Source organism: Cyanistes caeruleus, chromosome 14 (genome assembly GCF_971803275.1).
Source record: "Cyanistes caeruleus chromosome 14, bCyaCae1.hap1.1, whole genome shotgun sequence".
NCBI lineage: Eukaryota > Metazoa > Chordata > Aves > Passeriformes > Paridae > Cyanistes > Cyanistes caeruleus.
In genome coordinates this window covers 20,109,663-20,122,245 of record NC_141714.1, presented here as the reverse complement: position 1 = coordinate 20,122,245, position 12,583 = coordinate 20,109,663, and the positions used below count along the sequence as shown (strand labels likewise).

Genomic DNA, 12,583 nt, shown 5'->3' with positions numbered 1-12,583 from the left:
CTGCCCCTGTCCCTGTCCCTGTTCCCTGTCCCTGTCCCCAGCCCTGTCCCCGTCCCTGTCCCCGTCCCTGTCCCTGTCCCTGTCCCTGTCCCTGTCCCTGCCCCTGTCCCTGTCCCTGTTCCCTGTCCCTGTCCCCAGCCCTGTCCCTGTCCCTGTCCCTGTCCCTGCCCCTGTCCTGTCCCTGCCCCTGTCCCTGTCCCTGTCCCTGTCCCTGTCCCTGCCCCTATCCCTGTCCCTGCTGCCTGTCCCTGTCCCTGTCCCTGTCCCTGTCCCTGTCCCTGTCCCTGTCCCTGTCCCTGCCCCTGCCCCCGTCCCTGCCCCTGTCCCTGTCCCTGTTCCCTGTCCCTGTCCCCAGCCCTGTCCCCGTCCCTGTCCCTGTCCCTGTCCCTGTCCCTATCCCTGCCCCTGCCCCTGTCCCTGTCCCTGTTCCCTGTCCCTGTCCCCAGCCCTGTCCCTGTCCCTGTCCCCAGCCCTGTCCCTGCCCCTGCCCCTGTCCCTGTCCCTGCCCCTGTCCCTGCCCCTGTCCCTGTCCCTGCCCCAGGGGATTTCTGCAGCACTGTGAGCACCCAGAGAGTGTGCTCTGCACCATCCCCTTGTCCTGGCACTGCCTGGGCAGCTCTGCCCTGCTCTGCTCTGCCCATCCCTGCCCATCCCTGCCCTGCTCTGCACTGTCCCCTTGTCCTGGCTCTGCCTGGGCAGCTCTGCCCATCCCTGCCCTGCCCTGCTCTGCCCATCCCTGCCCTGCCCTGCTCTGGCAGATACAAGAGGAAAAAATATGCAAAGCTGCCCCTGCTCCCAGCTGTCAGGATTGCAAAATAAATCAGAGATTTGAATAAGTTTGCTTAATTTTTATCTGGATTAAGGGAATCATTTATAGAAGAGAATCATTTGTAGTAGATAATAGAATACATTTTCCTCTATTTTCCTCCTTCAGAAAAATCTATTAAAACTGTATAATTAAAACTCCTGAACATAGTTCAGCTAAATGTTTTTAATTGAAAAATGGTCTATTTTAAATTTTTTTTATTTTTTTTTTAAATATAAACACTGTCTACCCTCGTGAGAAATGTCACTGAAAATTATTAGCTGACATTCTTCATCAAAACTACCAATAGAGCTGTTCTTCACTCACTCACCTACTCAAAGCCATAAAATTTCAATTTGAAAATCTTGGCCAAATAAAAAAAAATCCTTTCTCTAATTCCTTTTACTGACAGTAATACAGAACCTCCAGGAAGACACAAACCACGCTGTGTGACACACAAACTCATCCCTTCCCCTCAGGGCCCCACTCTGAATCTGATCAGCCAGTGACCAAGAGAGGGGATCCCTTCTGGCTGGGGTTTTGGCTGTGGGGTTTTTTCTGTTTCACACTTCAGGACAGTCCAAAGGCAGCACAGTTTGACTGCACACATCCCTGTGTACTCCTGATGGAGAAGATCAATAAACCAGAGCCAGACTATCCACGGTGACTGCTGCCAAAGCTCACACTTCCAGGTTATTAGCAGATCCCTTGCAACAGTAAATTATTCATTTCACACAATTCCACCAAGAACTGAATTAAAAATGTTTACTTACTGATGTATATAGGTATCCTTCACTGTTCATTGCCAGGTACAATTTGGTTTGAACCCCCTGAATCGCCACCACTCGTAAACCCACAGGTATGAGGTTAAACAAAGCTAGGAGAGAAGGGAGATGGAGAGCAAAATTAATCCTTTAGTGTGTGCAGATCGGATAGAAAATGAAAGCAGAATTGCCAGAACCAAATAAAAAATGTCTCTTCATGCAGATATAAATTTCTGTGGGTGCTACAGAGCAATACTTCCCCCACCATGGCCTTCTGCAGCCATCTCCACCAAGAGCTCAGAAATGATCCGAGGGTGTCAGTGCACCTCCTCTGCAGCTGGAACAGCCAGGAGAGCTCACCTGCCTCGGCAGCAGAAGCCAGGCCCTGCCCAGAACAATTCCACACAATTTGGGTTTTCTTAGTGTGCTTTTCTTTTGCCATTAAGTGCAAAAAGGAATCCAGAAGCAAGCAAACAAAAGAATTTTCAAGACAATCAAAACGTTTTTTCCAAGTCAGTATAAACATTTTGACCAAGAGGAAGGAAGAAGATGAAATTCAGAAAAGTTGAAAACCATCATTAGCATCTCAAAATGTTTCCACTTATAACTCATTGGGGTCTAATTCTTCCTCTTTTTTAGAGGAGAATGGCTTTGAAAAAACAGAGTTAAATAACTTCAAAATGAAATGAAATGGCAGCATATTCTTTAGATCAACTCCTGAATCTGTGCTTTCAAAATTGAGCTGCTTTGAATGTTCTGCTTGCATTTCTGCTTGTACACATGCTAATAGTGGCAGTATTTATAAGCACAGAAACAACTCTTCAAAAAATGAAGATTCCGGTTTGCAAAGTGGCAAATTAAAAAAAAAAAAAAAAGAAAAAAAAAAGCTTGGATTCATGGATATGTTAGGATTGAACACAAGAAATAATGAGCTGAATACAGTACTCTGTGCTCAATATGTAGGATTAAAAACGAAGGGGAGTTAAGAAAATTATCGTAACCCAAAGCATCTCTTTCCACTCTGTAGTAGAAATTCAGAGATGGAATAAAGTGATGCCAAACTACTTCTCATTTCCAGTGATTTATTACTTGGCTGAAAAACTCGTCTGCTTCAGGCTGAACTTTGATATTTATGGTCACTGTCTAAAGCCAATTTAAAACCAAATTATGAATATGAAATATTTTTATTATTTTCAAAATTATGGCTAAGAATGATGACTTTTTATAAATTCCTTTTTCAGCCTGAAAACCCCCAAATGGTCATACTTTAATAAGAAAAAATTCCAGCTGGCCAGCATTTAACACAGATCCCAAATTCTGCATTTGGGGCTGTCAGGAGCACATTGAGTGCCCTGAGGTCGGGGCACCTTTGAGCACTGAACTTCCTGCAGTGGTCCAGCATAGCAGAAAAGGTGGAAATACCCAGAACTAACAAATAAATTGATGGCATCATCAAACCTGTTTTTCTTTCCCTCCCATAGCCACGAGAGCACATGCAGACACAAACACACACGTGCAGACCCTCCTGACGCTCAGGACCAGCACCCTTTGCTCTCCCCTCACTCTCAGCTCTCGAGTTCTGCGCAGCTTTTGGCAAAAGAAACTGAGATTTTCTCTAAGGGAAATGGATTCTCCATTCATTCTATCAAATGCTGGAGTTTATTTGGGGGAGAAAATATTCCCTTGGACACTTGCAGTTCAGCCCCAGAAAGCAGCAGCAGCTGATGTCTGTGTGGGAGAGGACGATTTAAAGCTCAGCACCCAGGCACAGCCCGCAGGTCCCTCTGGAAGGTGATTTCTCTAAGGCATTTACAAAGAGGGCAGTGCTGGGGTATTTTCAGCACGAGGGTCTGAGAATGGACTCAGCAAACAGTGTCTGAGGAGAGGCCAGTGGGGGGACAGCAGGGACACAGGGACAGTGGGGGGACAGCAGGGACAGTGGGGACAGTGGGGGGACAGCAGGGACAGTGGGGGGAAAGCAGGGACACAGGGACAGTGGGGGGACAGCAGGGACACAGGGACAGTGGGGGGACAGCAGGGACAGTGGGGACAGTGGGGGGACAGCAGGGACAGTGGGGGGACAGCAGGGACAGTGGGAACAGTGGGGGGACAGCAGGGACACAGGGACAGTGGGGGGACAGCAGGGACACAGGGACAGTGGGGGGACAGCAGGGACAGCAGGGACACAGGGACAGTGGGGGGACAGCAGGGACACAGGGGACAGCAGGGACACAGGGACAGTGGGATGGGCTGCAGTGAGGAGCTCCTGGCTGTGCTTTGTTGGCAGTGGCAGAGCCAAGGCTGAGCTCTCCTGCCCAAGAGGGCCCTGCCCTGAGCCATGGGTGCCCTGCCCTGAGCCATGGGTGCCCTGCCCTGAGCCATGGGTGCTCTGCCCTGAGCCATGGGTGCCCTGCAGTGAGCCATGGGTGCCCTGCACTGAGCCATGGGTGCCCTGCAGTGAGCCGTGGGTGCCCTGCCCTGAGCCATGGGTGCCCTGCCCTGAGCCATGGGTGCCCTGCAGTGAGCCGTGGGTGCCCTGCCCTGAGCCATGGGTGCCCTGCCCTGAGCCATGGGTGCCCTGTCCTGAGCCATGGGTGCTCTGCACTGAGCCATGGGTGCCCTGCCCTGAGCCATGGGTGCCCTGCCCTGAGCCATGGGTGCCCTGCAGTGAGCCATGGGTGCCCTGCACTGAGCCATGGGTGCCCTGTAGTGAGCCATGGGTGCCCTGCCCTGAGCCATGGGTGCTCTGCCCTGAGCCATGGGTGCCCTGCCCTGAGCCATGGGTGCCCTGCCCTGAGCCATGGGTGCCCTGCAGTGAGCCATGGGTGCCCTGCCCTGAGCCATGGGTGCCCTGCCCTGAGCCATGGGTGCCCTGCCCTGAGCCATGGGTGCCCTGCAGTGAGCCGTGGGTGCCCTGCCCTGAGCCATGGGTGCCCTGTCCTGAGCCATGGGTGCCCTGTCCTGAGCCATGGGTGCTCTGCACTGAGCCATGGGTGCCCTGCACTGAGCCATGGGTGCTCTGCAGTGAGCCATGGGTGCCCTGCCCTGAGCCATGGGTGCCCTGCAGTGAGCCGTGGGTGCCCTGCCCTGAGCCATGGGTGCTGGGCTGCTGGCCTCAGCTCTGGGACACATTTCCCTGCAGACACTGCAGGCTGTGTTCTGAGGCCACACGTCCGTGGGATGAGCGGTGGCTGTGGCTCAGCCTGCTGGAATTGGGGAAGGGGCTGTGGGGAAGGCGCTGCTGGAGCTGTGCCAGCACAGCCACAGTCCTGCCCCAGCTCTAAGGACAGGGACAGTGGCACTGCACCAAGAATGGGACAGATCCTCTCAGCAGCAGCTGCTCCTGCCCAGAGCTGAGCAGAGAGCTGTCCCCAGCCGTGCTCACAGGACCCACAGGCACAGAGAGCTCCTCTGGCACCTCATCTCCTCATCTCCTCATCTCCTCATCTCCTCATCTCCTCATCTCCTCATTTCTGGGGGCTGACCCTCATGTGCACAGATATGACAGGCTATGGGGTGGCACAGAAGCTAAATGAATTGCTTGCTACTGTGATCAGCTGGTGTCAGCACAAAATAATCCAAAGCCGTCTGCATCCTCCTCTTTCCCTACTGCACTTGCATAGTTTCAAACAGGAGCACAAGGATATCCATCCTAATGAAGAGCTAAGCAATGCCTAAGGGAGAGCTGATCTCTGCCGTGCTCCTTGTGCAGTCTGAGCTGACAGAAATACAGCTGCACAGGAGAGGAGCAGGCCACAGCTGGATTTATGAACATAAACATTTCTCTGAGGTCTGCCAGTCTTGGCTTGGCCACCTGGACCTTTCTACACCTTCTGCAGGGCACTGTTCCCCACGCTGCCTTATTTCACCAGTCTTGAAATCTTTTTGTCCAGCTATGGGAGACCCTTAAGGATTTTTCACACACCAAATCAATGCTCTAGTCATTTTTTCCCGTTTTCTATTAATCCTCAAAGTTGTAAAAAAATCCAATCAAAAACAACAAGTAAAAATGCCCAGAGCTTTTCACAGAAAACCTGAGGGAAAGCTGCTTGAAAGTTGATGGTGCAATTTAGAAGATGTAACAAATAATAACAACAGGGAAATGTTTAGTTTCAAATGCTGCTGAAGTCCCAGTTTGTGAAATACCACAGCACTGTTTGAATGAGCCCCTGTGTGAGAGTGGAGATAGCATTATTCTATTTCAGGCTCTGAGTAGGCGAGCAAATTTTCCCTGCCGAAAAAAAAATCTAATAAAATCCGAAGGACAGCAATGAACTTCTCTGGATTACCATGGAGATAACATTTGCTTTGTTTGCCACATGTGTCATCATTACCTCCTCTAGTTGATTATTCCTGTAAGTGATTTTTATCAGTATTTCTCCCAGACTGAAGGGCTGAAGGGTGTCAGAGCTGCTGCTTGCCCAGGACAGCACTTCTGGGGGCCTGAATGGAGGGACGAGACACCCAACCCACAAACACACCGTTCATTCCCGTGTCACTTACTGTAACTACTGTCTTCCTCTTTTGTTCCATCAATTGTTCCATCTGCTTGCAACTGCAAGTGGTATCCTTGCCTGCTGTAGAGCTTTGTTACTATACCTTTAAGCTGAGGCTCTGCAAAGAAACAACAGTGAGATTAATGTGGGAAATCCTGATGTGCCGTTCCAAGCCAGCAGGAACTGAAAAACAAATCTGCAGGTTTCTTCTCGAGGCTGAGGTAAGGAAAAGACCCAAAACAAAAGCAGGGCTACCAGCTTTGCAACACTTCCCATTTATGCTGAGATCAAATTTATGTCTATGAAATCAATTGCCAAAATGATTAAATGCCACTTTGGATTACAAGGTGAGCAGCACAGTAAAATCTGCTTCCAGTGAATACAGATTCCAGCAGCGCTGCTTGGCCTCAGGAGCCCAGCCCTAGCTCATTTAAGATTAAAAATGAGCTGGCAAAGAGTACATTCTGTCTTTTAAAAAGGTGTGAGTTCTTAGATGGAGAGGAAAAAGAAGACTATTACAATAGCATTAGTAAGAGCCACAGTGAGAGCCGAGAGCCTGAGCATACAGCAGCAAACGTTTCGCACAGGAACTGCTGCAGCCCCAATAAACAAACCCCCATTCCTCGCTTCTCCAAAGAGTACAGAGCATCCAAAGAGATAAACTACTCAATGAACATATGGAAAATGGAGAGGGAAACCCTGAAATCCAGCAATGCGTGGAACTGCAAAATAAATATTACCAGAAGGGCTGAGGTAATTACCTCATCATCTAGAAGAAGAAAGATCAAAACAACGCATAGTTTGGATAGATTTCTTTTTTCCATGCCCACCCTCAGATTCACAGCTAGAAAGCAAGGTATCTCTCATGGTTTTATAGCATTCCAGACCAAAAAGTATACAACAGCAGGGTATGCTGTCAAGTGTGCCATTTCAGATATCTGGCTGAAGCATCAGGAGTAATTGCAAAAAAGGTCTACGTCCACTGAATCCCAATGACATCTGCATTGTAGTCATGCAGACACAGAGTGCTGGAAATGACACACCACATCCTCACAGTGTGCTTGTCTCTGAAGAAAGTGAGATGTTGTGGAGGGAGCTGCAGGGATTCATGAGCTCCTGACTAATGTAGCTGTGTGAAATAAGACTCCTCGTGCTTGTAACCAAAGGCACTGGGGAGCTCTGCTACTGCACTTCGCTTTAGCAGGGGCCCAAGGCAAAAGCTTACAACGGTTTGTGGAAGTGAATTAGATCTTATTTGTAACTTGGTGAGAGTCCCAATGGAAACACAACTCGTAGCTACCAACTTTCCTGACCAGAAATGGTTTCAACCCTGCCTTTGGCTCTTTAGCCATAATCCATCCCAAGCTGCTGGCAGACTGAGCGAGGCAGACAGGTGGAGCAGCAGAAGCACCGATGCTCCAGCACAGCAGAGCCACGGCAACACTGCCGGGGGGTTCTGCTCCTCCCACACAGAAAACAGCCCACTCACATCAGGGACACCGCGTTGGTGCCTGATCCGCACCTGTGACCCCGAGAGCCCCGTGCCCCCGGGCAGCTGCAGGTACGGCATTCCTAGAAAGGCACGGGGCGCTGAAGCAGAACTCGGGAAGGTGCCAGCAAAAGCACAAAGCCTGGTCTGCAGTCAGCAGATAAAGCATGGCACGGGCATTCTGTGGAGCAGGACACCAACCCAGATCTCCAGAGCATGGAGTTACTGGATATACAGCTGAGAGAGATGGTGTGTGGGAAGTGCCCCGCAGCATCTCCCCACAGACACAGCCCTGTGCTTGCACGTGTGCAGCAGAGGGGCTGAGCGGCCTGGGTGCCACAGGTGAGGCACTGCCAGATAAACCAGAGGAACACGCCAGGGGAAGGACAGCCGGGCCACCCAGCTCAGTCAGGCCATACAAACCAGAACTGGCGACGCCCGAGGCACCGCTCCCCCTTTGCCCACACCTGCCACACATCCCGGCTTCCACTGCATCCAACCAACCGGCCCCCCAAAGACAGAACCCTTGCCAACCTGGTCGCCTTCTTCGCCTTTTCTTGGAGCCAAAGAGTTTGACCCTGGAAAACACATTCAACTTGTTCTTGTCGCAGCTTCCCTTGCTCTTGCTGGGGCTGTTGACACACTTACAGGCATTGGACTTCTCCCGCTCCCTGGCTTGTCTCTTCTGGCGGATCAGGGAGCTGGCGATGGCCGCGGCCATGGCCGCCACCGCCCCGGCCGCAGGGGCTCAGGCACTCGGGGGTCTCCGGCCGGCCGTGGCCAGCATCCTGCTCGGCCCCAAGGCTGGGCCAGCCTGGCCAGCGCCAGCAGCGCCGCTCGGCTCGGCAGCCCCGACGCACCGGGACCCCGGCTCCAGGCGCAACAGTTTCGCTCAAGAGATTTTGTCCTCCGGGATCTTCCCCTTTTGACTTTCTGGCGCTTTTTTATTCCTCTCAACTTCTAGCAGGGGAAAGTTTGCAGGCAGAGCCGAGCGTTTCTACGGAGATCAGGCAGATCGCTCGCAAGACATCCCTCCGAGCTCCTCCGGACGCGCTATTTGCGGGCAGCCACGGCACATCCACTCGCTGCAGGATCATCGCATCTCTCCGAGCCCCGATCTCTGCAGTTAACTTTCCTCCCCACCCGTCCCCTCCCCATTCAAATCCCAGCAAACACCTGTTAGACTCCAGCAGGGGCTGGCCGGTTGCAGGGGTTTTGTGGATCCCTTTTCCTCCTCTCGGCCAAGCGGAGACCCGGAGCGCTGCGGGCCCGGGCCGGGTGCGGCTGCCCCGGGAGCGCCTCGGGCACCTCGCTCCGCTGCGCTCCGGACAGGCGAGCGCAGCTCCCCCGGCACGCTCGGCCCTCGCAGCGCAACACTTCCAGCGGTAAACAAGAGCTCCCGAGCCGGGACTGCAGCGGCAGGAGGAGCAGGAGGAGCAGCAGGAGCAGCAGCAGCAGCAGGAGCAGCAGCAGCAGCAGCAGCAGCAGCAGCAGGAGCAGCAGCAGCAGCAGCAGCAGCAGCAGCAGCAGCAGCAGGATCCCTCCGGCAGCGATGCAGGCACCGCGCACTCCCCACGAGCCGTGCGCTGGGTACAGAATTGAGGCGACGCAGAAACCCCTTATCACCACCCCCTCCTCCTCCTCCCGTGCCTCCTCCTCCTCCTCCTCCTCCCGCTCCTCTCCCGGCGCGGCGGCGAGCGGAGAGCCCTGCCCGGCTCCGCGGGGCTGCGGGAGGGGGCTGGGGGCGGGCAGGGCCGGGGGAACCGGGCAACCGGGGGTACCGGGGCCGGGGAAAGGGGGACCGGGACCGGGGTACCGGGGGTACCGGGACCGGGGAACCGGGGGGAGGATGCCCAGGGCCGGGGGTACCGGGGGAGGATGCCCAGGGCCGGGGGTACCGGGGCCGGGGGTACCGGGGGCAGGATGCCCAGGGCCGGGGGAACCGGGGGTACCTGCGGCGCTCGGAGCCGCCTCCCGGGAGGCGCAGACACCCAAACAGACGTGACTGCGGTGAGCAAACAGCACACCTGGCTGGCAGCAGCGCCGGGGCTCCAGCCACAGCTCTGCCTTGCCTTCCTTTCCCTCATCCTCGCAGGGTGTCCCCTCTCTGCCTCACGGCCTCATTGCAGCCTTTTTGCCTCTCTCGCCGTTCCTTTCCCCCGCTCTCAGCTCCAGTTTTGGGGCAGACGAGGAAACCCTCAGTGGTTTCCTGGTCGCTGCCGTGTCCCTCTGTCCCCCCGGTTCCTGTGTGTCCCCCGGGGCCAGGCTCTCCCCCAGCCGCGTTTGTTCCCGCAGTGCCAGCGAGCCCCGCACGCCCTGCCCGGACCCCCGGACCCCCGGCACCCCCGGCACCCCCGGGACCCCCGGGACCCCCGGCACCCCCGGGACCCCCGGGACCCCCGGGATCCCCGGGACCCCCCGGACCCCCCGGACCCCCCGGGACCCCCGGCACCCCCGGGACCCCGGGACCCCCGGCACCCCCGGGACCCCGGGACCCCCGGGACCCCCGGCACCCCCGGGACCCCCGGCACCCCCGGCACCCCCAGACCCCCGGGACCCCCCGGCACCCCCGGGACCCCCGGCACCCCCGGACCCCCGGGACCCCGGGACCCCCCGGCTCTTCAGCACGCCTTGGGCAGCTGGAGCCTCAAGCAAAGCCCCTTGTGGCGATAAAGCAGCGATCTGCAGCCCTGCCAACAGCCACCGAGAGGATTTATCCCGAGGCGGGGGATTCCCAGGCAGGCAGCGGCAGGGTGGGATGTCCCTGGGAGATCCCCCCGTGCAGGAGCTGAGCCCGACACGAGTGCGATGGCAGGGGCTCTGTCACCAAGGCTGGCAGTGCGGTGGCAGGGGCTCTGTCACCAAGGCTGGCAGTGCAATGGCAGGGGCTCTGTCACCAAGGCTGGCAGTGCGGTGGCAGGGGCTCTGTCACCAAGGCTGGCAGTGCAATGGCAGGGGCTCTGTCACCAAGGCTGGCAGTGCAGTGCAGTGGCAGGGGCTCTGTCACCAAGGCTGGCAGCAGTGCAGTGGCAGGGGCTCTGTCACCAAGGCTGGCAATGCAATGGCAGGGGCTCTGTCACCAAGGCTGGCAGTGCAGTGCAATGGCAGGGGCTCTGTCACCAAGGCTGGCAGTGCGGTGGCAGGGGCTCTGTCACCAAGGCTGGCAGCAGTGCAATGGCAAGGGCTCTGTCACCAAGGCTGGCAGTGCAGTGGCAGGGGCTCTGTCACCAAGGCTGGCAGTGCAGTGTGATGGCAGGGGCTCTGTCACCAAGGCTGGCAGCAGTGTGATGGCAGGGGCTCTGTCACCAAGGCTGGCAGTGCAGTGTGATGGCAGGGGCTCTGTCACCAAGGCTGGCAGCTCCCCGGGGCTCCAGGGACACCGCTGTGGGTGGCTGTGACAGCACCGGGCTCCAGCTGTGCTTCCACACCCGGCCAGGCTCCCGAGGGCTCTGCCCCTTCCTCCTCTCCACAAAAGCGGGGGGACAGCAGCCCTGGCCCGCACAGCCGGAGCCGTGTGCCCAACACTCACCCAGCTGAGCCCTGCAAGCCCCGCAGCCCTTCCCCTGGCCACAAGGATCAGCTCCACATCCCCTCCCCTGGCCACAAGGATCAGCTCCACATCCCTTCCCTCCCCTGGCCACAAGGATCAGCTCCACATCCCTTCCCCTGGCCACAAGGATCAGCTCCACATCCCTTCCCTCCCCTGGCCACAAGGATCAGCTCCACAGCCCTTCCCTCCCCTGGCCACAAGGATCAGCTCCACATCCCTTCCTTCCCCTGGCCACAAGGATCAGCTCCACATCCCTTCCTTCCCCTGGCCACAAGGATCAGCTCCACATCCCTTCCCCTGGCCACAAGGATCAGCTCCACAGCTCTCTCTGGCTGGAAACGGGCAGTGGCCAGGCCATGGTGGCGGCCAAGGGCTGCCCTGTCCCTGTCCTGCTTTGTCCCTGTCCCATCCCCGTCCTGTCCCATCCTATCCCTGTCCCATCCTGTCCCATCCCCGTCCTGTCCCATCCTATCCCTGTCCCATCCCTGTCCCTGCCCTGTCCCTGTCCCATCCCTGTCCTGCCCTGTCCCATCCTGTCCCTGTCCTGTACCTGCCCTGTCCCATCCTGTCCCTGTCCCATCCCTGTCCCATCCTGTCCCTGTCCCTGCCCTGTCCCTGTCCCTGCCCTGTCCCTGTCTCATCCCTGTCCCTGTCCCATCCTGTCCCTGTCCCATCCTGTCCCTGTCCCATCCTGTCCCTGTCCCATCCTGTCCCTGTCCCTGTCCCATCCTGTCCCTGTCCCATCCTGTCCCTGTCCCATCCTGTCCCTGTCCCTGTCCCATCCCTGTCCCTGCCCTGTCCCTGTCCCATCCTGTCCCTGTCCCATCCTGTCCCTGTCCCTGACCCCCGGGCTGCAGCACCAGCCGTGAGCACACACTTCTGTGTGAGGCAGTCTGTGCACACGGGCACGTTAAATAAATACTCTTAATTTCTTATTTAAGTTTAACAGCAGGGTAAAAATAGCTGCAATTCACAAGTTCCAGCACTACCCTCATCTGCCAGTCCACATAAGACATGTGAAACCCAGCACAGGAGACAGCCAGTTGGGTATTATTAGCAATAACTCTTCCTACTCAACTCACTGGGAACATACTATGAATTTTGCCATCTTTCTGCTTCCAATACAGTCATGAGTGAGACTTGGTTTTACCCTGCAACTCACCCGTTACTTTATAAATATTCCCAATTTGGAAAGCAGTGTTTGATCTCCAGATCAAAGGGAGGCTGCCTCATTGTGATCTGTCCTACGAGGTCACAAGACATTGCATTTTCACAGAGACTAATCAGAACTCAGAATTCAGCTAACCTTGAAAATCCCAGGGAAAAGCAGTATATAAAAGCAGTATTTGGGATATCTTTCTGCCAGCATTCCAGCCTGCATGCTTAAAATCCATAATGAAAATTCATTTGCACAAATGTTCCTTGACAGATAACTAAAGAGAGGAACAAAAATAGCATATATGCATAATCAGATTTTAA

The 12,583-nt window shown here is 55.6% G+C and overlaps 1 protein-coding gene across 7 annotated transcripts in view; it reads right to left on the bottom strand.

Moving 5' to 3' along the window:
- FGF13 (fibroblast growth factor 13) overlaps positions 1–12,583 on the bottom strand; it is a 187,940-nt gene that overhangs the window by 39,078 nt on the left and 136,279 nt on the right. For 6 of the 7 annotated variants that reach the window (XM_086850078.1, XM_086850081.1, XM_086850080.1 and 3 more), the window contains 2 exons: positions 6,073–6,183; positions 1,579–1,682 (listed from right to left, as the gene is read on the bottom strand). In XM_086850078.1, the coding sequence (XP_086706204.1) occupies positions 1,579–1,682; positions 6,073–6,183 (215 nt within the window). Of the gene's footprint in view, positions 1–1,578; positions 1,683–6,072; positions 6,184–8,088; positions 9,149–12,583 lie in introns of those variants that run through there. The other variant, XM_023925894.2, reaches the window with a different exon arrangement.